The 26,005-nt window shown below is 35.8% G+C and overlaps 1 protein-coding gene across 1 annotated transcript; it reads right to left on the minus strand.

The window, feature by feature from the left end:
• Positions 1-607: 607 nt before the first annotated feature.
• On the minus strand, positions 608-24,713 carry LOC148947253 (uncharacterized). The gene is made up of 3 exons (XM_089096547.1): positions 24,648-24,713; positions 8,301-8,527; positions 608-1,422 (listed from the first exon to the last, which is right to left on the minus strand). Exons 1-3 carry the CDS (start codon positions 24,711-24,713, stop codon positions 1,074-1,076), a joined length of 642 nt encoding a protein of 213 aa, XP_088952673.1. The 3' UTR covers positions 608-1,073.
• Positions 24,714-26,005: the final 1,292 nt, after the last annotated feature.

Below are 26,005 nucleotides of genomic sequence, written 5' to 3' on the forward strand. Positions count from 1 at the left end.
CACAGTCTCAAAATAAATTACACATCAACACAATCTGCAAATAAGTTCTGAAAGCTAGTGCTGCGACTAAAGTACCCAAATTAATGAAAAGCTGCTTGGAGAACAGTGTCCATATTGGGCACTGCATATCTTTAATAGTCACTTTTTTCAACAATGAAGTTCGTAAAGTTTAGGGAAATAGTAAGTACCGAGCTAACGAACTATAAACCCAATTTTAGAAAATTTACCACAAGTTCCAAACACACATGCCATATACCAGCAAACAATAGCTGTCAAATAGCAAAGTTTAATTATATGTATGTATGTTTTTTAGAAGACATACTCAGTAAAATAAAAACCCATAAAAAATGACAATATAACTACAAATTATGCCTTAAATTATGGTCAATCATAGATTTCATGCATCGAACATACTTCAGCTTGAGAAATTACGAACGGGATTCATAATCAACGCTAAAGTCTTTAGTAGTTTTTATTTTATTTTAAACTGAATGGGAATGTGACCCTGAACGTGGCACTGGGCTTAATAGAGAAGACACAATTCCCAAAAATGACTATTGTCAATATAGTGGAGTAAAATCAAACCAAGCTAAAAAAAAAGGATACATAATTGTCACAAGATGTAATACTATCAGAAAAAATTGGAAATAAAATAAAATAGATTTAATAAATGAAGAATTGGGTTTTAGGGGGGTTAAACTCCTACTGAGAATACGTAATTTTCAGAAATGGAGGTTTTTTAAGATATTGCAGTAAAACTAATCCATCCAAAAAGTGGTATATTTAATAAGAAAAAGTAAAAAAAAGGTAAAAAAAAGTGGTAAATAGGATGAAGTAAACCAGGAGAAGATGAAATAAAATGAGAGTAAATAAGATAAGGCTAACGAATAAGAAAAGTATCTTTTGAAGTGGGGGATCCTAATTGTGTTTTTTTTGTCAGAATAGACACGGTTGTCTTTCAGAATAGACACAATTTTCAGATATGGACATTTTCCAATATAATTGTTGAAATAAATATTTGTAATTACAAAGGGAGCAATTATTCACCAGAAAAAAAAACCTTAGCAAAGTGGTTAAGGTGGTTTATTACTTTTAATTTTGTACTTTAAATGGTGATTTCTGGGAAACTTTTTCTTAGGAGGGCCCATACGAAAAGGCACATCTACTTTCTTTTCCAAAACGTCTTCTTTTTTACTTTCTTCATTGGTGATAGATAATATTTTTCTTGCAAAAGGTTCGTATCCAAAAGTCATACAGACTTCACCACAGCACAACTCTTCAAGACACATGGGGCAAGATTTAACTTTAAATTCTGATGTGGCCAAACGTCGTGTGAGCTGACGTGGAGCATTTCCCATTGGCTTAGAGATTTTGGATTCGTGCAATTTGAGGTTAATATTCTGCTTCGCTAGTTCTATCAATCTGTAAAATTAAATAAGAATGAATTCTTAACTTTTCTGACATCATTAAAAAAAAAAAAAATCTTTTTTCATAAATTAGCATGACACATTATTGGCTTCAAAAGATGCATTCACAATAATAATGAAAAGGGAATCACTTTCTATTATTTTTTTTTATATATATTTTAAGCAAACTAATAGTGGCTGGTTTGGGCAACTTTTGGCAGTGAGCCCAGATATTAAATACCGACATACTTTACAAGAACATATATATATATATATATATATATATATATATATATATATATATATATATATATATATATATATATATATATGATATATATATTGTATATATTTATATGATTTATTTATTATATATATATATATTATATATATATATTTATATATATTTGTATATATATATATATTTATATATATGTATATATATTTATATTGTATATTATATATATATTTATATATATTTATTTATATATATATATATTTTTTTTTATATATATTTATTTATATATATATATATATATATATATATATATATATATATATATATATATATATATATATATATATATATATATATATATATATATATAGTACCGGAAGCCCGGTGGCTTTGCCGCCGGGCCCTGGCACTCGGCACACGGCAGGCTTCTATATATAGATTCTCACTGTCGCTTGTCTTCTAAACGCAGACAATTTAAGCCTTTTCTTGATGTCTTGACGTCCAAATGGACCTGAAATTAGAAGTGGTGCCTTTGTAAAATTATATGTTTTTTATTGGACCTTTAACTTTTGCCTCTGCTTGCCTTTTGTTATTATGAAAGACATATCCCCGAACCTTTGTTTCTTTCAATTGTTCAGGTGTGGGACAAAAACTTATTTTTCTTCCAACGATTTATCTAGTATAGGTTTTCGGTTTTCAAGAGTATGGAAGGCATTGACGACCACCTTGTTTTTCTTTAAATTGTTTAGGGGGTGGGACAAAAACTTCTTCTTTTGCCTTTACTTGTCTTTTGTCATTATGAAAGACATATCGCCAAATTTTTGTTTCTTTTAATTGTTCAGGTGGTGGAACAAACACTTCTTTTTCTTCCAAGAATTTATCTAGTCCATATTTTTGATTTTCAAAGGTATGGTAGGCATTGATGGCCTTATCTATGTAAAAATTAATAACCCAATCATCATTGCAATCATTTTCAATTTGTTTAGTTCGTCTTACCTCGGCTTATCTTTCGTCACTATGAAATACATATCGCCGAACCTTTGTTTTTCTTTTGACATTCTAGGTATTGATTACCTTATCCATGTCAAAATACCAAACCCAATCATCATCACTATTATTTTAAATTTTGACACGTTTTGGTCCTCGCCGCCCAGGTTGATTTTCATCGATTCGTTCACATGTTAGTTGTCGCATGTCTTCTATCCGCGTGTGTTTTTGCTCTTCATTTCCATTTTGACTTGCTTACATTCTTGGTGTCACATGTCTTCTAACCGCGTGTCCTTGCTCTTCATTTTCATTTTTGACTTGCTCACATAATTGGTATCGCATGTCTTCTAACTGTGTGTGTCTTTGCTCTTTCTTTTTATTTTTGATACGCCGCTTTTCTTCTAAGCGTGTATCCACGCTTATGAAATTCCCATGAAACACCAATGGATACAGAAGATTCAGATATAGCGATCAATACTACGGCGTCCACGGTAGCCGAAATTGGTTCTTGAAATGCAAGAAGTTGCAAGGCCGTGTCAACTCAGATGCTCCTTTCTAATGAAATGAAAAAGTATGGTCTCGACACACTGATACACTGACAAAATCAATTGACCTCACGGATTCAGAAACATTTAAATTCTACAGCTCTGGACCGACTGATGGGAACGGTCTCCACGGAGTCGGATTCCTTCTGGACCCAATTTCTGCTTCATCCGTCATCTCTTGGCAACCCGTGTCAGCAAGAACCTCTACCCTGAGACTTAAAGGCCGGATTAGTAACGTGACTATTTTGTCCGTCTACGCGCCTATCAGAAATAGCCCTGATGATGCCAAAGATGCATTCTACTTTGAGCTGCAGAAAATACTTGACACTGTCCCGTGACGCGACATACTATTTGTCGCTGGTGACTTTAACGCAAGGGTCGGTAAACCAGATGCAAACACCGAAGGAGTGATCGGACGCCATACCATCGGAGATAGACGCTCAAACGACGAGAGGTTGCTACAGCTTGCCAAATAAAATAACTTATGTCTGGTTAACACCCAGTTAGAGCACAAGAAGCACCATCTTGTGACCCGTAGATCAAACGACGGGGTCACCAAAGCCCAGATCGACCACGTCCTCGTCGGAAGACGTTGGGGGAGCTCATGTCTGGATGCAAGAGTCTACAGAGGTGCAGATACAGACTCAACAAATGGCTCCGATCACTTTCTTCTCATCCGTAAATTCATTCAAAGACTAAGCACCCACAAAAAGAAGATAAAAACAAATTGGTTTGATGTATCAAAACAACTCAGTTCACAGATCAGGGCTGATTTCGAGCTACAGCTTAACAACCAATTTGAGGCCCTTACTGACTACACAGACATCGAAGACCGATGGTCCAACCTGAAAGTCGTGACACAAGAGGTTGCTGAACAGGTTCTTGGTCGCACCAAGAGGAAACAAAGGCTCTGGATCTCGGACAAAACAATTGAGATAGTGGAAAAGAAACGACCCCTTCTCAGTGGCCCTAAAGAACCCCTAAGAAATGCTCTCAATCTGGTAAAGCAGTCTGCTCGTTGCGATAGGGAGAAATACTGGTCAAAATTGGCTTCTAATATGCAACAAGCCGCAGAATCACATGGCCTAAGCTGAAAGTCGTGACACAAGAGGTTGCTGAACAGGTTCTTGGTCACACCAAGAGGAAATAAAGGCTCTGGATCTCGGACAAAACAACTGAGCTAGTGGAAAAGAAACAACCCCTTCTCAGTGGCCGTCAAGAACCCCTAAGAAATGCTCTCAAGCTGTTAAAGCAGTCTGCTCGTTGCGACAGGGAGAAATACTGGTCACAATTGGCTTCTAATATGCAACAAGCCGCAGAATCACATGGCCTAAGCTGAAAGTCGTGACACAAGAGGTTGCTGAACAGGTTCTAGGTCACACCAAGAGGAAATAAAGGCTCTGGATCTTGGACAAAATAACTGAGCTAGTGGAAAAGAAACAACCCTTACTCAGTTACCCTAAAAACCCCTAAAAAATGCTCGCAAGCTGTTAAAGCAGTCTGCTCGTTACGGTAGGGAGAAATACTGGTCAAAATTGGCTTCTAATATGCAACAAGCAGCAGAATCACATGGCCTAAGGAAAACATTCAAGCTACTGAGGGAAACGACAGGCAAGTCACCCATCACCAGAGACTCCCTGACAGACAAAACGGGCAACCTTATTCAGACGGAAAAAGACCGCCTTGGGTGATGGAAAGAACATTTCTCCGAGCTCCTTAATCCCAAAAAAGCTCCGTGTGGTCTACCTGATTTCCAGAGTGTACCAAAGGAACCCTAACAGATAGATCTACAGCCGCCGTTATTTGCTGATGTTCTGCGGGCACTGAAAAACATGAAAGATAACAAAGCCCCCGAAGAGGTTGGCATCTCAGCAGAGATGTATAAATTATCCCCCACACTATTATGTCAGCTGAAAGACTTGCTAGTTGAGGTATGGACGACAAAGAAATTCCAAAAGATTGAAAACTCTCAGTACTTATACCGATATATAAAAAGGGAGACAAGGCAGTATGCTCAAACGACCGAGGTATATCACTAATAGACCACGCCATGAAGGTCTTTAGCATAATCGTCCTCAACCGTTTCAAGGACGCCTGAGACAAGTTGACAAGACCAGAACAAGCAGGTTTCAGACCTGGCAAGGGCTGCCAAGAACATATTTTTACCCTCCACTTCATCCTACAGCAGAGCGAGAGACATCGACTGTCTGCTTTCGTCGCCTTCATCGACTTTGTTGTCGCTTTCGACTCCCTTATCAGGACCGAGCTTCGGAAGATCATGGTGGAAGACGGTGTCCCAGCAGACCTGATCGAAATACTCAAAGGAGCCAATGAGCCTACGGTCACAAGAGTCCGAACTGTCGAGTGCGAAACAACGGAATTTGACTTTGAGTCAGGGGTCAAACAGGGGTGCCCCCTTTCGCCAGCTCTGTTCAATTACATAAAAGACTGGATAATGGCAAAATTAATTTGCACCTACAAAGGCTTTGTCGTCGGTCAGAAAGAAGACAACCTAATCACCCTGGCAGACCTTGGCTTCGCAGACGATGTGGGTCTCATGAGTAGCTCGTCAGCTGAGATCCAAAAGATAGTCAACGATGTCTCCTGTACAACGATGCCTCATGATCAGCAAGCCTAAAAGAAAAATCATGAAAGCAAACACCCCAAACCACCCAGATATCCAACTAGAAGGCAAAACCATCGAGACTATTCAAGAGTTCTGCTACCTTGGTTCTATCGTAACACCGAACGGAGGTGCAGAAGCTGACGTTAGAGCTCGAATAGGAAAGGCATGGGGTGTCTTCACAAGCATGAAGAAGTCGCTTTGGAATAGACATGAAATTAGCATCAAAACGAAGAAGAACGTCAACAAGGCAACTGTTCAATCGACCCTGCTGTACGCCTATGAAAACTAGCCTTTAAAGGCCGAAGAAACACGTTCACTAGAAGTATTTGACCATCACTGCAGGAGACACATACTACGGGTCAGTCGATGGTTTTATATCTAAAACGCTGAGGTTCGAAGGCGTTGTTCCCAGAAGGCCCACCTTTCGGTAATCATAAAACAACAACGACTGAAATTCTTGGGACATACACTACGACGACCAGCTATATCCCGCGATGACCTCACCTGCAACCCCCTTCCAACTTGGAAACGAAGACCAGGTGGCCAAAGGAAGAATGTTTGCAGACATTCAAGAATGACCTTGATCCTTGGGGTGGCTTCCGACGACACGGACGTCGTTGGGATAAAAACTGGCTGATAATTGCAGAAGAGGCTGCCGCTGACAGATCGTGTTGGACTACGTCATTCATCCCATCGTCCATTGGTGCCGGGCAGGATGGATCATCGTCTGGTTCCCGCTGAAAGTAAAAGGAAAGTAATGTGTGTCTTTGCTCTTCATTTCCATTTTTGACTCGCTCACCTGATCGGTGTCGTAGGTCTTCTAACCGCGTGTGTCTGTGCTCTTCATTTTTGTTTTTAACACTCTCTAATAGCCGTTTTCACATATCTTCTAACCGCCTGTGTCTTTGCTCTTCATTTTCGTTTTAGAAAAGTTTTTGGATTTAGATTACTTCAGACAATTTAGCAATGGCCTTTGCTTTAGATATCCGTATTGTTGCTGTCGCAATTGATGGTCCAGGTTGTCAAATTTCACATCCTATCAAGTTTGATAGTTCAGGTGTTGGTTCCAAAGAATCATCATTTATAGTAGCTGCAACTGCAAATTTTCGTTTTTTGGGCCTTCCAACAGACGTTATATTATACAAATAACTGTTGCGTTGGAAACTCAACAATCTTATTTATGCAATGCATGACACCATATAAGAAAATGCTTATATGATGCAATATGTGATGTCATAAGACATTATATTATATAAATAACTGTTGTGTTGGAAACCCAACAATCTTATTTATGCTACGCATGACATCATGTAAGTAAATGCTTACATGATGTCATATATGATTTCATACGATGTACTAACATGGCACATGGCGTCATTTAAAAAACCAAAATTAAGGATCTTAACGAATTTTCTCAGCCTTTTGACCTATATACCAGTTTTCCCGAAAAAAATGGAGCCGTATTGGAGAACATACATAAATACACAATTATTGCTCCCTATTAAAGATAGGTATATATATATATATATATATATATATATATATATATATATATATATATATATATATATATATATATATATATATATATATATATATATATATATATATATATATATATATATATATATATATATATATATATATATATATATATATATATATATATATATATATATATATATGATATATGTCTGTACCATTAAGTGTATGTTTTATGTTTTTTCTTTTCTACTGTTTTTTTCATCAATTTCTGTGTTTATGATGGATGTAAATATAAATTAATGAATTAAACTAATAAATGTATATATGTGTATATATATTATTATTTGGAAAACATTTAATACAGTTATAATAGGAAACGATTAAAAGAAAATAACAGTAGAAAAAAACACAATGGTTATATAAAAAATAAAAAAAATAAAACAAATTTAAACAAATCCAAAATGCTAATTCGTATCTTTTTTTTTACATTTTTATTTTTTGTATAGCGTTTACAACAGCAATAACACGCATAGTAATGTATAGCGTTTGTATCTGACCATAAAGAGCGTAAGATGGCCACGTTATACTTTATTTACGAGAGCTGAATACTTGCGATGAGAATGTGCGTGTGTGCGTGTTTGTGCTTGGGCTTGCTCAAGCCTAGGAATAATCATAATTTAAGCACTTTTGACCTAAGAACATTCAGTTCCATCCACATATCAAGCTTTTATGTCAGCCCTGTCAGCTCGGCACTTGTTATGCCTAAATGACTCTACTTGTAAAAATTAAATGAGCATAAGCCACACCCCGTAGTGGTAAGTGAGTAGCCTAATAGTCTGAATAAAGAAGGTTAAATTCTTGGTGAGGTTGTTGGATTCAGCATCAAGACTTTGCACAGTTGAAAGTACTAATATAACACCGCTGCAGTAGTGTTATATTACATTAATACTCTTGTGTGATGTTAATGAGAGTACTACACTACAACAATGCTTACCCACACCATTATTACATACCTTGTGAAATATTCTTCCTCTGTTTTCGTCTTCGGCTTAGCATCTGTCAACATTTTCCAAGTTATATTTTTTGTTGCCAAATCAGGGATAGAAGCTTTCTGCATCGATGATGGGATTGGATTCAAGTAAAGCCATGCCTTTTTACGTGGATCATTATTCAACTTGAAACAGCTGGAATCTTCACATTCACTTATGGATATAGATTCTTTCACTTCGTGGACTCTAACCTAGGTACAAGAGAGATTACACTTTAAGATACATTAAGCTATCTAACTAATATTGAAAACCATGACTCATAATTTGTTTTGATTTTTAAGCTTGGAAATGCGCATTTACTTCGTTAGAAAACAATATTTTTGTTTTATACATGTCAACTTTATCCACAAGGTTTGACCAAACATTCGTAATCCAAAATATCTTTGATGATAGCCCTAGGAATTCAGGTCAAACCCCTTATTACCAAGGGGATTGGTAATAAGGCCACATTTAACACAATCTTTTTGGTAATAATCAAGCCAAATTTTTGGCCAAAATTTCTAGTTTTTCCCCAAAACACTAAAACGATTACCTAAGACTATCCTATTCGTTTTTTCTGGAAAAATTTAGCATATCTTCCCAGAATTTTCGAAGCAGTCCTGTTCCAGAGTCCAGTTTGTGTTCACTCATTATGTTCTACCAGCGTACAACAAGTTAAAGATAGTGTTCAAATTAAAAACAGTCTAAAAGTCAAAGCAATTTGCAAGTAGGAAAAAACACATTTTTAAAAAGCATAGCTTAATAGCAAACATAGTTTAACAATGTCTACCTAAATACACTTTAGCAGAAATGAGGCCATATAATGCCTTGTTAGAATCCCAATTGTACAAAAATGCCTATTCTTCATAGTTATAGTGCTTAAAATTGAGTCTTGACTTTAGACCCTATCCCCCTTTACTCAAAAGAATTATTTCATATTTCGCCATTCAAACCTTTTCTACACTCCATCATTTAAACAGTTATCTCAAATGATTGAACATTAACATTCAAGATTAATTCCAGTAATATGAGTAGGGAGGGCATAATAGACGCCGTAAGAACACATGTGCTGCCATCTATAATTGAGTATAACGCTGACAGGTTATAATTTATTCAACGATTATTGATCGAGTCTAATAAGGTTAATGCCCCCTTTTTCAAGGTCGAGTTATTTGTTGTTTCTAGGTGCAATGACTCCGGGGCGAAGTTTGCACATGCGCATTGAATTCTAACCACATAGACAATGTATTGATCCACTCGAGGGGAACTGGATTTCTGAGAAATTGATTACATAATCGATTAGGACAAGAGGGGAAGTAGATTTCTGGGAAATTGATTTACATAATCGGCGGTGAATGTATTGATCCACAAAAGGGGAACAGGATCCCCTGTCTTTTTCTAAGCCAATCAGGGAGTCGGAAATATTAGTGGGACAGGATTGCAGAGAATATAAGGAAAGGATTTTTGCTATAGTTTTTATTAGTGTGTGAATAGATTTCAAAGAAGTGAGAACAGTTTGACTTTACTTATTAGGATATATTTGTAATAATAATGAGTGGAATGTTTATCCTATTAGAAGTTGATAGTGGAGTTGGTAACAATGATACAAGAGCCCCAAACATTGCGGAGGAAATCACGAGTGGATCACAGCTTTGTCTGAAAAGAGATGAAGTATATGCAAGATATGTAATATCCTTGAGCAATTTTAAAATGGAGGATCAATTATGCTTCGCTGCAAAAGTTGATATAGCGCTTGTGAATAGACTTCAATGTGCTTTAAGTCCATTAGTGAAGCCTATAGAAGACAATAAGCTGTATCGCTAATTGTACATGTGTAGTATTATTGTTGTAATTATACAATAAAATTGTTTCGAAATCGGAAATATTCCCTTTCTTTTTGTTAGAATGTTAGGCTAACGAATCATAGGCAGTCTAGAGTCAACAGTGAGAGTGATAGGATTGAAAAATGAATAATTTTGAGAAAGAGAGAATCAGATCGAATCTTGTGTTTATGGACAAACATTTGATTTTGGATGATAATTTTCTCGAGTTATCCCTTCAACGAAGGATATTCTCTAGGGAAACATTTGACAATAAAATGAAAACTAATTCTCCCCCATTGGACTATTGTATGAAACTTTGTCGATGTGACTCAAATGCTTATACTCAATTTATTGATATATTAATTGGAACAAAGCAGTATAATATCGTGGATATACTTTTGAAAACATTGCCATAGATTCAATGTAGATGGCTCCGCCTTCGAAAGAGGTGACGTCACAGAGTTACTCCTCTCACCTTTCCTCCCTCTGAATTTATCAAATTAGGGTGATCAGTTTCGCTTTAGCTGTGAAAGAGTTGACATTGGAAACCAAAAATGTTCTATACATGTCCACTTAGCATGTACACTCTTGGCAGTTGGACATCATGTGAGAATTGTACAATTATTGATGACTATAATGAAAAGTGCAAATTATGTAATCCTTTTAAATTACATAGAGGCTATGCAGTACAAATTAAAGTATGTAATTCATGTCTTGAAGAGATTTGTGACTCTCACCCTAGAGGACATCTGTGCTCCAATTGTCACTTTAACAAATGTGATCAGTGGGAGAATACTTACCCCGCTATGATTGGAAAGAATCCCAAACGTGTTTTTAGTTTATTTCTACGAGATTAGTATCGTCGTTGATTTAAATTATTCTGGGAGGAAGAATCTGGTCTACGGTTCAACTGTTGGGGTAACAAGACAATTTGATTTCTACGTCATCGTTGTGACGACACTGCCTATTATGACTATATACTTAGTGATTTCTGTTTGGAAGTTACTGAATGTGATTCACCATTTGAAAACACTGTATGTGATATTGCTTCAAATAGACAGATTGAAACTCGTGAATTTCATAATATGAATGCAAATAGTATCATTGACTGTACAAAGAGAAATGACAAGAGTGAAGTTACATTATACTGTAGAAAATGTGACCCTGACTTTGCAGCCCATCAAGATCAATATACAGGGAATCCAAATGATTTCACGGGCTTTAGTGGTTCACGACAGTTGCCTATACACCGAAGACGACATCTAAAGTGAAGATTTAAAGACATTGTTGTATATACATTTTTCATTTATTAATAAAAAAAATTCACATACATTTTTTAAGCACTTTACTCGTAGGGCACCGAAATTTATATTATACAGGTCAGAGAGGATATTTTCCACCATAAAGTCGTTCAGACGTGGATTGTCTACATAAATGTTGATAAACTGCTTGTAAGTATAGCCGCGACATCGGAACACAAAATATGGTAGTGCGTGGAAGCCACAGCTTTTAGTCGTCAGATACTGCACTCTCTTCCGATTTTGAATAATAGTTTTCTCACTGCTCTCAATATAGTTGCTGATGTGTGGAGTATAAAATGTATAGGGTAGGCCAAGAGGATCAAAAAATTCAATCGTCTTCATTGTTTGAAAGATACACAACCAATGACCTGTCTTCAAGGTCGATGGACTGCTATTAACAATAATTAGGGTATTGTTGGCACTTTTCCAAGAAAATTTTTCAAAAGTAGTCTAAGGACAAAAAGTAGGATCTATATTTGAACTAGTAGGGATCCATACTAAGTAAACTGATCAGTTGATTGACATTGGTTGCACAAGGTCTAATTGAACACAGCTCACAGGGGTGATTTCTCAGCAGGTTTTATATTGATTTTAGCGAGATTAGTGCAATACTCTCAGCTAACGGGTCGGCAAATGTACACTCTAAACACACACTCCCCGTACGTACTATACTCATATCCTGGGTGCCAGACAAATCCAATACAATGAAACCATGTTTTTTAGCAAAGATTTCTTGGGTTATACCATTTTCAAATAGTTGTGAATCATGATCTAGGGTTTGCATGGTCAACTCATACAATGTTCTATATTATTTATCAAAAGACAGATTGTAGAGTGGGATGCCATTTACTTTGCAGACAAGAGATGAAAGCCCAAACATTTCAAATTTATTTGGGTATCCAGTCCACGATCCTATTGCACTAGCGCTTTTTACAAATTCCAAGGCCAGTTTTGATGGAATTTCGCCATTGATAAAGGATGAGTCGGTGAAGGTGCGTGACCCTGTGGAAATATGACGTTGATTGTTGATTGCATGAGGAACAAGTAGTTTAATATTATTTCCACTGGCTCTCAGTTTTTCCACTGCCAAAGCAACAGAACTCCTGACTTGTTGTTTGCGTACATGTAGTATTGCCGAAGTGAGGGTGAGAGTTACATCAGGATTGGCAGTAAGTTCTTTTCTCAATATGAAATAGGATGGTGCAAGTGTCAATTTTATATCCACTTTAATATTGGGTGGTAGCCATTGGGGTATATTAAATATTTCATGATACATTTTTCCAACTAGATGTAATTCACTAGTTGTAGCATTTTTAAGTGCATCTGTACTATCAGTATTAGTAATATATTCATATCCATTGGAGGTGTCTCTCAATTCCTTGTATGACTTGGGTGTCATCAGCATGAACTGCATATAGCTTGTATAATTTGAGAGATTGTTGCTTTTGCTCACCAGCGTGCCATTTATGTAGATACTGATTGGATGAAATAATTTATGTCATACACAATTTTTATAGGATATTCCATCGGCAAGAACTGGCAATGTATTATTGGATTTCCGGACTATTATTTGTAAATCTATAAATGTCGATGAAATGTCCATAACGTATTCTTCATTGGAATAAATTTGAAAGTGGATATTATTGGAGAGGGGTTGTTGAGGATAAAATTGTTCATAGTATCCATGCTTTACACTCAAATCAATATTTTCTGCATTGAACAAATTCAATGAGGAGGTGATTGAAGGTTGGGAATCCTTATGCGGTAGGTATGACATCTTAGGAAAAGAAGTCTAGTTTCGGTCTAACAATTCTCTTCCTGGGGCTTCTTTTTCTACTGTTTACAGTGCGTGTCGGCTTTTTCCTTCTTTTTTTGGACAGGGGTGATGTCTTTCGTTTCTGACCTGAGTAGAGACTGATGAGTGATGCATTGTTTCTCGACCTTTTTAAACCTTTTCCATTTTGTTTTAATCTCTTGCCAAGGGTTCGCACACTGGACCTAAGATTTTCCGAAACACTTTTTTTTAAATCCTTGCCAGAGCTCCAATCGTATAGTTTAGAGGATGCAAAATCTGTCTCAGCCGGTACAATATATTTTCTAGCCAGAGGTAGTGCAGAGCGAAACAGCTTAGCAAACCAACTGCCAAGACCGTAGCCAGACATTGACAAGCGACCTTTCTAATAGTCCATTCCATTGCCCTGTTGTCTTGGGCCAAGAGTACTAACATAGCAGTCAATATCAGGACAAATACTTACCACTTTTCTATTAGACATCTTGTTGAACTATGGGTCGAAAATGACATGTAATCACAGCCAAACTTTTTGATATTGCTAGGGGATCACGTAATTCAGTTCTTAGTGTTAACTGACAGAGTTCAAAATAGGAAGTGTTTACGGGAATATATTGAATTAGCTTTATATTGTAGTGGTGAATATGTTCTTGATTGGTTTTTCGTTCAAGAACTCGTAGGAGGGGAACAATGCTATTGCCAACCCGAGACGTTGCCACAAATGAAGCGTAGAGAAATATTACAAGTATCTGAGGCGAAACCAGGTCGATAATCAGCGAAAATAACATTATCTATCCCGTTAACAGTTGCAGCATTTCTACCATTGATCATGTTCTGTTTAAAACCAAGAACATCTCTCAGATTATCATTGAGATGAATCATTTCAGTGTCAATAGGTGAGGTAATGTAGATCCTATCGTATTCCATTGAATAATTAAAATGGAATGAACCATTCCTACGATATGAGATTTTTCTATTAATTTTTGCACAAAAATCCGTCATATTACCATATTCTTTATATTTCAATGTGACATGAGGATATTCACTATATTTAAGTGCTTCAACCCATTCATACTCGGCAAAGAGTGACCAATCAAATGGTATAACTTTTATCTCAAATTTACGATCCTTTCTCCGGATGTCATTTGTATTTTTGAGAATACAGTTGACAAGAGCCACTTCATACTTTCCATCATCGAATTTGATGGCGGGGGAGAGTTTCCTCCATAAATCACTTGTTCTATTCAAGTCATTGTAGAGACGATCAGAAATATTGGATATGAAAGTCACATAAAAATCATAGGGCATTGTTAATATGAGTTTCAACGCAATAAACTTTAGGACCCGGGAACACCCCATTGGATATCACATTACTCCCCTTCTCTGATTTTAAAATGAGTAGTTGATTGGGGGCCTGACGTTTCACCAACTCGGGGAAGAGGGACGGATTCCAGTTAGGGAAGTCCATCTGAAAGCTTATTTGCTCCTAAATATGTATATCTCAAAATAAAGACTATTTTTTTACTTTTAACAGAAGATAATCTCTATCCCAGCAGTAGATTTGAGCTTCCCCTTCTCTGGGTAAGTGCACCTTGCACACATTGTAAAAAACGACAACATGAGTTTTTTGGAAATTTCAAGTACTGAACCACCTCCTGCTATATTCTTGTTCAGTACCACATTTCTCTTTTTCTTGTGTAGAAAAACCATGCTTGCCTCTATGTTCGTGAACGATGTAAAATTGGGGTTCGCAATAATTCGTGCACACTTTTGGGGGTCAGTCACGACATCACAACGAGATCTGTTCCGTACGATTTAACACATTTTGCCGAATGCTGAATTTAGAATGAGCTTGTACATTTCCTTCTCTCCTTTACTGTTTGCCAGAGACCGATTATCGACAAAGGTGTCGATAAACGTCTTCAAATAGGGTTATTGAATGAATAGCAGGACCCTATGTATTTTCGTGATCTTGAGAACATTGTTCACTATCCAGTGCAAAAGCACATGATGAACAACGATATTATGTTTAGGGTCCAGATCTGCAATCAATTTTTGCTTGGAGGGTGTCCAGTGCATCCCCATATCCTCAACCAATGATCGGTCGTATGGAGTCAGTGAGTCCTTGGTCACTGGTCAATTAATACAGGGGAAAACAAAATCTCTGACTGAATCATGAAACACCAATGGAATGTGTCCGTCAATTTCAAAGAACCATCCTTGCGTCCCATTGTCCTCGACAGTGTTAATGTCGGATACCTCACAAGGATTCTCAAGCCATTTATAGTTCCCACACGGAAAAGAATGGTGAGACATTGCCAAGGGATACAGCGACTTCATGTCCAGGAAAACTGCATTTGACTTTACACCAGTGCTGTTTTGTCCGCTTGGATCTGTTGTCAAAACGCGATCTCCATGAAAAACATACCCACCCCTCATTGATCTTTCTACAAAAAGGTGTTCTTGCAGACAATATCTAACAGAGTTAAGACGTCACTGGCCAAGTACAGTCTACAATAATCCCACCCATATTTACAATTACCCTTAGCCCACACCTTCTTGGCAAATTCATATTCCGCGGCATTGCATTTACTGTTGGTGCGTGAATTATAGAAAGTTTCAATTGGAGGTAGTTTTTCCTCGCTTAAGCGAGCGCCAGAACAGTAACAGTCGTATGCATAAACACCTTTACAGGTCAATAGGTAATACATTTCACTGTCTGGAAAGTGCTGTTTAACCAAAGGAAAACTATCAAAATTGTTGCTTTTCTGCACTTGAATCAATTGACTTAATGCCTTGGGGAAAAAACTAAACGAATCTAAAAACCTGATTTTATTCAGGCACGTATGCCCGTTGTTCACTACCTGCCATTTCTACTCCAGAAGCACTAGCTTCTCTGCTGATTTGGTATTTCTCAAACGAGAAATAGCTCCATTAGCTATGCCAATTAATTTGGTCAGTGACTTGACTATGCAATCACCCTCATCCAACGTTTCGACTAATTCTAACAACTGCATAGTGTTAGAACTGTCTCTTTGCGCGTGGGCGTAGGAAACTGCAATAGCTCGATGTTCTCTGATTCGATTCGGAAATCGAGGATCGTTCACTTCCACTAGCTTCGCCTCACAATCAAAAGAGATTTTATTGCTCTGGAGGAGGGTATTTTGAAAATTTTTAAAGCGTAAAATGGCCCTACCCCCCGAAACTGTTTCCAACTGACTGGTAGCCATGCTGTCTACAATGTTTCATATGATCCCGTAGTTTTAAATCACTATGAAATCGTGACAGGCATGTTGGACAGTAGAAACGTGCCCCTTTATTCTTACCTTCCCCCAGAACTCTACTGATGTCTGTAATAGGATTAACATTGCCAATTGCATTGGGGTCACTAGATGGTGTGTACAACAACCAAACCCAGTGCTTCACCAATTGTTGTAAAGTGTTATTTATGGTATTCGGGTGGTGTAGTTGTAGATGCCTTTATTTCTCCCTTTATAGGGGAGGTAAACTCTGGTCCTAAGGTAATTAAACTTTGGTAGCGTACCTTAGGCTATGACAAAACTAATGAGGCGTACCGACTGGGTATGTTCTGGGTATATGCTCTTAATATATAATTATTAATCACTGAACAGATAGTTTTACAATAAAAATATATTTATACGTTGACTCGATGTCAAACATTTATATATTGCATTAAATCACTGGTTAAAACTTAAAGAAAATAAAAATATAGTATATATATATACAAGCATAGTGTAATAGCTTACACAAGTATTTTTTTTTAATTCACAAAACTAGATAGGATATTTCTACTGGTTAAAACTTAAAGCTTTTAAAAAAAATAAAACACGGTATGGACTAGTATTAGCATTAATTCCAATTAGTGTTTTGTTAATTGCTTATGAAGTATTAATCTAGAATACTTCTTGAATGATATAAAAATAAAAAACACAAATACTCAACATTTAATTCACTATATTTACATGGATAATTTAGGTTATATATATATATATATATATGTATGTATATATATATATATATATATATATATATATATATATATATATATATATATATATATATATATATATATATATATATATATATATATATATATATATATATATATATATATATATATATATATATATATATATATATATATATATATATATATATATATATATATTTATATATGTGTGTATTAATAGAAGTTATGTTGATATATAACTTAATTGTTAAAAACAAATGATAAATATGTACCCTAATACTTTATTTAATCACTGCAATATTTGTTATTTTTACAACTTTTAATTAAGTCCGTCAAGACTTTTATATGATAAGTCCTAACTGCAATTAAAATATTTACAAAACAAAAGCAACTCCAACAAATAGATTATTGCACTATAACTGATAACTGTGATTAGCCTCTATATAAGGGCTTGGAAATAGTTCATATAACATAACTTTGCTATTTATATTTCTACAATTTTTTTTTTTACAGTAACAATTTCATATTTATAAAAGTTCTCAAAATACATTTATAATTGTATTTATTTTCTCAACAACATTTGTTACCACTATATAACTTTGCATATATGACTATATACATTTTCTTATCTTTGTTTTACAACTTTGGTTCTACTCCGAAACAACTTGTGTTATTAACTGTCAATAGCTTACTATATGCCTGTTTGTTTATTCAGACTTTTGAGCTTTCTAATTATTTTAGAATTTTTGGTACTTGAGACAGTTTTATAACGTTTTTGCCTGTAATCTCTCTTTTTTCAGCTTTAATGTCCTTTTGGGTTAAGGCTTCATTTACAGCATGGATCTGCTAAGTTAAAAATTTTAGCTGTTCACCTTATACCTCTTATGCTATTATCAATTGACTCGTGCCTGTACTCTGAAGGTTTGCTTACCAGGGCTGCCTTCTGGTAGCTCTTTATAACCTTTCCAGGTCCAATTGTCATGGGCTACAGCTAAAAAGACTATTCTGAACCTGCACACACAATAATTAATCATCTATAGTAGTGCCACACTTTTTTTTATTTGTTGCCACAATTTCCTTTTGGGTAATTTCTTTATAAAAAGAAGTGACCCTTCCGAAACAAAAACTTACCTGGACTTAATGGCACCTAGTAAATTAGTTTCAGACAAACAAGCGAAAATGACTATTTGCTCTTTAACTTTCCAGCTTTTAGTGGCCTTTTTTTTTTTTCAAATATATCTGAAGTCCTTTCGGATTTGTTGTGCGTTCTTTTATTTGATCATGCCTTGTTAGTAAATTTTCTGAAAACGACTCCCACATAAGAGACCGAAATTTTTTCCTGTTTACTTGGAGCATTTCTCCAATATTTCTATTAATTTTAGCCTACGTTAACCACTGTACTGGTGGCTCCATAGTATTAATGCTACTTATTGTGTACTTATTTAGTACAATTTTCAATTTTAGTACAATTAATGCTACTTATTTTGTACCTATTTAGTACAATTTTCATACTAGTTTCGTTCGGTCAGTTCAATATATGCGTATAAGAGTTTAACTGACTCCATTCAGTTTCTTTTCCTTTTACATTCGTTTGGCTATATTTTCAACTTGAACCCTTCTATTTTTTTTTATTCTTTACTTCATTGAAGCCTAAGGGTTTTTTTCAAGTTATTATTCCGTTTTTTTTTCCAGTAAGATAGGTCTTTTCTAAGCCTATGTTTATATGTTTCATGTTTTATTCAATAGCTCTTACAAGTTTTTATTCTAATGGCCCTTCTATGGTCAAATTCATTATCTCCTTATTTTTGAGAGGTTGGGGGGGGGGGGGTGTTGTCTAATTTAGCAACCTGTATATTTTTTGACATTATTCAATTTTTTCTGTACAAAAGTGTTAGAAAAGTACTGTATTTTTTCCAGCTGATTTTTAGAACATTTTTAATCAAGTTTTGCTCCGTATTTTCTAGTTCTCATTTATTTATAAAAATGTACGTTTTACAATATCCTGATTTCCGCACAATTGTGTGGTTTTCATTGCAGACTCATATTCCTTGTCTGTGGTATTTTACCAAAAATTAGTGCCTATTTTGTGCCAAAAGTTGTTTAGAGATAGTGGTTAGGCCTATGTGGTTTCCCTATAATCTTTTATATTATTCACGTCTGGTATTATCTTCAGTTTTTTTTGCGCCTTAGTTTTATATAGTCATTGAGTGTAATTTGTCCCTTTCGTGATATTTTGACTATTACCCTGTTCTACAAGTTTATGGGTTTAGTGCCAGTGTAAAATCTTTCCTCCTGCTATTTATTTTAGCAAGAAGGATTTTACACGAACACTCAGCCCAAACCTTCTCCAGTTTGACCGATATTTCTAATATCAATTATATTAGCTTGGTGGATCCCCCCCAATGACAAGACGTTTAGCAGTTTCGTTTTTAAATGCCAATTGTCCTGTCATTGGTGTTTTTCACCTGCAATGTCCTCACCCAGGTTATTTCTGTTAATGGTGCGTCGTGAATTTATTTAATATGTGAAATCAATTTTACCCGGGAAAACTTTGCTTTACACTGTGCTATACTTTTTAAATTGTGACCCATTTTATCTACGGCTTCTTGTTTATGTAAATAGTCCTTATTGGTAAGTGTTTAATTTATTATATCTTCTACTATTTATAACAAGATTACAGCTAGTTTGTACATTTAGTGGCCATATAATGTAAACTCTTGCTGCCTTTGCCATTATAATTATTTTTAAATTTCTTCAAAACAATTTTTTTTTCAAATTGGACTGAAAGTGTCACCTCAGAGAGGTAAAGGTCAGTAGATGCATTGCATGTACTTAACAACGAGAGACCAGCAGTGATTGAGCTCACACCAAATTTTCTAGCTTCCAATGACCCTATTTCAGTAGATTAACCTCCTTCGGTTTTTTTTTTTTTTTTCTTTTGAGTATCCCCCCAAAATATATTTTTCCAATACACATATCAAAAGAATCGCCTTTTAATGCTGATTCTAAATATGTATAATTTAAATAGTTTCACAACACCTATTTATAAGTTACGTGGCCTTACTTAATTTCTTTTATGGAACGTAGCCTAATTCGTTTTGACAAGTCTTGTCATTGCACAATTCACGAAGTTTTATCTCGTCTCGGAAACAAAACTTTTGCAGGAAGCTATGATGTCATTCAGATTAGAGCTTATTTCTTTTCTGGGAATCTTTACGAGTATTTAGGCTAAAAAAATTTTTGAATTTCTTTTCAACGTGACGGTAGTAATTCTTTAACTGGCGATATATATTGAAGGAAAAGTTTGATATTATTTACATACTGATTAAAATAAGGAAAATATACATACTTCCCTAGCGGCTCTTTACTCGTTTTATTTTTATTTTTTTTCCGTACTATTATTTCGATTTAGTTCCTGGATACAGTCTACTTATAGGCTAATTTGAATATAAGGGACTATTGGCTTCAGTCTATTTGACTTCTGCTATCAGACTGTGTTTTTTCTTATATACACTCTACCTGATATTCGACTAAACTCTACTGATTTATAATCAGACTAGACTTGGGGATGATTTGTCATTGGGTAACCGTAAGAGCGGACCAGAGTTATCAATATTAGCTATTCCAAAAGGATGCATTGCCTTCTCTGTTTGTCCTAATGTGGCTTATATTCTATGTAAACGAGCATAACAGTTTTCATACACTGGTAGCTTTGCATGTACATGGCTCGAAAGCAGCCATGGCTTAAAATTCAAATTAGAACTTTCTTCGGACGCATTTTGTGCGGCTAATTCAGAATTTGAACTTTTTCTAACACCATTATTCAGATGAAGGTCCTCTGTGTAGGTAAAGGAGACCCTTTTAAGACCTTTCCCCATGCCTCCATTTTCAGTGATTAATGGTTTCTTTCACCGAATTTCTCGCCTTATGCAGAGTTCCCATCAGAGCTGGGTAACAACTCTTTTCTTTTGCTTCCTTCTGCGACTTTTGCTAAGCTTCCACATTTGTTTTCTTACTTATAAGGTTACTTTTCTCGTTTTTGTCCATCCCTTTCCTCAAGTACTTTAATTATATATTTATGTATCTTTATCTTCCCTTTGCTTTTGATGTTGTACAGCTAACCTAGTATTCGGGTTAGCTTTAATAAAGTTGTAATGCTTACTACGTCGTAAAATGCCATATTTACGAAGCATATCCACTCCTAAAAACATTCGCAAATGGCAGCTTCTAGCCTATAATTGTTCGGACCACAATTTATGTGCTTCCTTTGATACATTGTAGCAGTGTTAGCCTTGAACAATAAGTCCATAGCCTGTACCTGTAGTAAAGCTGAATTAGGACCCTATTTGCTACTATTATGCCTAAAATTCTTCTGTTTCTACCAACGTTTCATCGGTCCAGCTAGATTTTGTTTTTCATTTACACATACGGCACTACTACACTGCAGCTATTACTAACACTAATAAAACTACTAATTATACACTTACTTCTACTTGCTAAAAACTAAATACTGTATTTTTTTTCTATTTTACAATCCTTGATTGAGTCTTTTTTCCATTATATCTATTGTACCCAAATTTTTGAGGGGATACAAATCTATTTCTAATAGCCAAAGTTCGAGAAAAGCTGCTTTAAGTTTTGCTAATTCGAGCACCGCTAAAAGCGAAGTACATTTACTTTCCCCCTCTAATACGGTCATTTCGATTTTTTTTTGTATTTTGACACCTTATTTTGTCTCCTCGACCCAGTTTTTTCAACGGCCACCAGTTTTTGTAAGGTGTATTTTATGGTATTTGGGTGGTGTAGTCGTAGATGCCTTTATTTCTCCCTTTATAGGGGAGGTAAACTCTGGCCCTAAGGCAATTAAACTTTGGTAGCGTGCCTTAGGCTATGACCGAACTAATGAGGCGTACTGACTGGGTATGTTCGAGGGGCTAAAGGTAGATTGTAGAGAGGTTGTCTAAAATACAATACTTTTATTCATTTAACATATAATAATAATAGATATATACTTTCTACTGGGACTGGCTGTCCCAAGTAGACCACAAGTCTCAGAAACTACAATAATATATAATAAGATACTTAGACACTTACAATGGTCCGACAAAATTCCAAGGTATTTCTAAAAACAACGAACCAGAGGTGAGTCCGGCATAAGGTTAGTATCAGTCTCCCCCTTCCGATAAAATGTCTCATTCTTACATTTTTATCAACCACACTTTCCTTTACCCAACCGATGCAATAGCTAGGAAGTGGTGATTTCTCAATTTCCCGTTAAGCAGAAACTTGGCAGGATATATTCCTTATCTTAATAAAAAGTGGTATTTCTAAACTTCGTATTTGCGTCTTATATATTTTTACTGAATTAATAATTAACTAAATTAGAAAGCTTTACCACACAATTCAATTGACAGACTCCTTACTGGGAACACCACCTCCTCCTTTTTAAAACGAACTCCCTCCTCAAATTCATTTTCATATTGAACCACAGTAACGCCAATATTTAAATGGGCATTGTCGCTTTCAAAAATATCAAAGGACCTTAGTGTTACTGGGTATTTTCCCTCTAAACAAGAAAAATTCACAATGGGAGAATAGGACCCCAAGTTACCATGCACAGCCCAATATTCTAAATTTTTCTTTGTAGCGTCATGTGCTAGAGGCTCAAATGCTTATATGAGGAAAGCGTACTTGAAACATTTTTGACCTGTTTCGAAACAGATTCACTGATTGCCTCTGCAACCCTCTAAATCTGGATTATATTTTAAAACTATAGACCTTGCCCCCGCCCCACCTGCCCCCTTTAAAATGAAATCTATTTTAAATTTACAAATATTAACGCTTAAATTGCCAACATATAGAATTACAGATCCGCTACCGTTTTCGCTATAATTCTCGAGATGGGTAATAATGTGGTCTATCCAATCCATAAGAACACCCTCAAAATTTTCTAAATGCAGATAGACCACTTGCATCTCGGTATGCACATAATGATGATAAACTTCGCTTTTGCCCTCGTTTAAATAAAATATCTATAAAACAATTGAAACCTTAATTGAATCCCTACCCCCCCTCCCCCCACAACTGAATCTGGTTTTCTAGCAGTGCACGAATTCTATCTATATATTCATGGACAATTTCTATAGGGACTTAGCAAAGGTAAGTCCCCCTGCTCAACTGCGCTATTATCAACATTAAAATAATCGGTTAAAAAATCGTCAATATTATCTGGTATTTCAAGTGAATTATTATTCCATGGTGAATTGTTGGTGAGATCCACATGCACGACTTCTTCTTCAGCTGTTTAGGACGGCGCCATAGAATAAGGTATCAAAACAACCTATGAAAGAAAATAGCTTATTTTCAATGTGTCTAACTCACACTATTTTTTATTTTATTTTAAAATTGGATTATTTAAAACGCGCTTAGTAATAGTAGCAGTATGTGTATAGTAGCATTTGCTCTACTCTATATATATTCTGAAAGTTCCAACTTAATATAATCTAAAGGATAACATAATAGGTTTTGATTTTGTTCAAACAACCCCTAAAAAAATTCCCAACTAATGCTGTATCTGCCTTGGAAAATCCTGGGTCTTTACTTTGTAGCTAATCCCTTTCAGGCCATATCCTGATAATAGCCACAACTCCTTTCGATAGAAAATTGTTTTTATAATATTTGTAGAAGCAAGATCAAGCATTCGTTGACAAAGCAGTTTATATCGCAAAGATCTTGCTATTTACTATGAGAAATTATGACCTGAATAAAGTGCCTTTTTTGGCTTTGCTACGTGAATTCAGCTGGCTGAATGTATGCAATAATTGACCTGATTCAAAAGGGAGAACGCTATATTTTCTTTGGGAGAAAAATGTCCTTTAGTATCACTGACACGCTTTTACTGTGTTGAAAAAATGGCGAAAAGAAGGGCATAAAAAGTAAAAAAAAGGCTTACTTCTAAGTCCCTTAAAACTCGGGGAAAACTAAAATATTCTAGCGAAAAATAGCACTATTATTTTCAAATGGCGGGATAAAAGGCTCTCTAACAGTAAACTAGAAAGTGGCAAAAAATATTATTATGAGGTTGAAAAAATAGCAAAGCTGTCTGCAGTAGGCCGAAAAAATAAGGCGATAAGCAAAATTAAAAAAGACCAGTTTCTTTGACAAGCAAAAAAACTACATTATATCTAGGTATCTCTGAGTGGAGGGAACTGTGAAATTTAAAACAAGGGGTGTAGGGGGAGGGGAATTATAGTGAAAATAACATTTAAAGTCTTCGGCATGCATGTATTATGTTGAAAAATAGTTTTATTTAAATATTTCTATAAGTCGGTCCTGAATAACAGAAAAAAGTGAAAAGACTAAAGTAAAGAGTAAAAGGCTCTCTAACAGCTAAAAAAATAGCTTATTTGATTGAAAAAATTTACTCACTTCTTCAAATTGATCAACCACTTGACAGGAAGCTGGAGGCTTGGACATTACATGATAGGGAGCCATTGGTTGGTCTATGACTTGCCTAGAGGGGCAAACCCTTCTAACTTGCATGGAAGGCTAAGCACTTGACGGAGACAGTTGAGGAGAGTGCACTAAAACTTGACGGGGAGCTGATAGCTCAGATATTACATGAAAAGGAGCCAATGTTTGGCCTACGGCTTGTCTAGAAAAACCAGGCATTGCAGCTTGCACGGAAGGCCCCGTAGCTAGACTAGGGCTTGAAGGGTGCGCATTTTTGGCTTCTAATAGGACCGCAGAAGGCCCCGCACCAAAACTGGGGTTCGAGGGGGCAGCATCTTGTCCGTGTAGGGCGGGAATAGTCACATTCTCGCCTTGCTCATGAAGTGTAGATGGACCTGGTAAAGCAGGAGGGGGGATAGATGGGACGGTGACGTCCGTTTCGTGTATAGATGTGGTGGCGGTGGCGATGCCACTGGCTTGTACAGCGGGGTTCACCATATTATGAGACGCCGCCCATTCTCTTTTCGTTTTTATGCCAGGATGCAAGCAGGCTTGCACGGGGGCTGCCTCACCCTCTCTTGCTCTATTTAATGGAGGGGGGTATTCTTCAAAATGGTCCTTATAAAGAAGAAAAATTTAGTATTGAATAATAATCCCCTTTTTACAAGAGAAAAATTAGTACCCCCGCCCCTAACCATAATTTTGTATAGAAAGCATTTATCGCAAAGAAGCCCCTCTCCCTTTTCAGTAAAGCAAAAAGTAAAAATTTGCGAGAAATATACTAGGCTTAGAAATCAAACTTTTTACTACACAACTTGTGAAAAAAAAAACCTTCACAAACAGTAGTCTGTAGCCTAAGGATAGAAATCAATGTTTCTATTTTTACCATTTAGAAAAATTTTTAAATGTTTCAGTCTATAGGCTTTAAATAGGATAAAAAGATCGTTAATCCAGCTTATAGGCCTAAAATTTGCGATCATAGGTAAAAATGCTATTCAATTTACGCATAATATAGTCTTTATGCAACTCCTAAAGACTTTTCTTTCCAGCCTTGTGTATCAAAGTTAAAAAACCATAGTTTTCACGCCCGCTCATGGAAATATAAAAGAAACTTTATCGAAAGAAAGCTAGAAAAAATTTAAAAACATGCCTAGAGACGCAACGCATATATTTACACATTAATCCTCTAAGGTCAAAGGTTTATATAATTTAAAAGGGCCTGTGCTTAAGTAAATCTTCTCATTGTAGCTATTTATCTTTTTCTTAGACCCCCCCCCCCCTTCTTCTCCCTCCCCATACAAACACTGAGTACTTAAAATGGAAAACGAATACTA

This window comes from Artemia sp. Qi Xiang Cuo, chromosome 11 (genome assembly GCF_049724085.1).
Source record: "Artemia sp. Qi Xiang Cuo chromosome 11, ASM4972408v1, whole genome shotgun sequence".
NCBI lineage: Eukaryota > Metazoa > Arthropoda > Branchiopoda > Anostraca > Artemiidae > Artemia > Artemia sp. Qi Xiang Cuo.

Coding starts and splice junctions, on each gene's coding strand:
- LOC148947253 (XM_089096547.1), bottom strand. CDS start 24,713: ATGGCTCCCTATCATGTAATGTCCAAGCCTCCAGCTTCCTGTCAAGTG. Junction 8,528..24,647: donor TGGTTGATCAATTTGAAGAA/GTGAGTAAATTT, acceptor TCTTGTACCTAG/GTTAGAGTCCACGAAGTGAA. Junction 1,423..8,300: donor GAGGAAGAATATTTCACAAG/GTATGTAATAAT, acceptor TTAATTTTACAG/ATTGATAGAACTAGCGAAGC.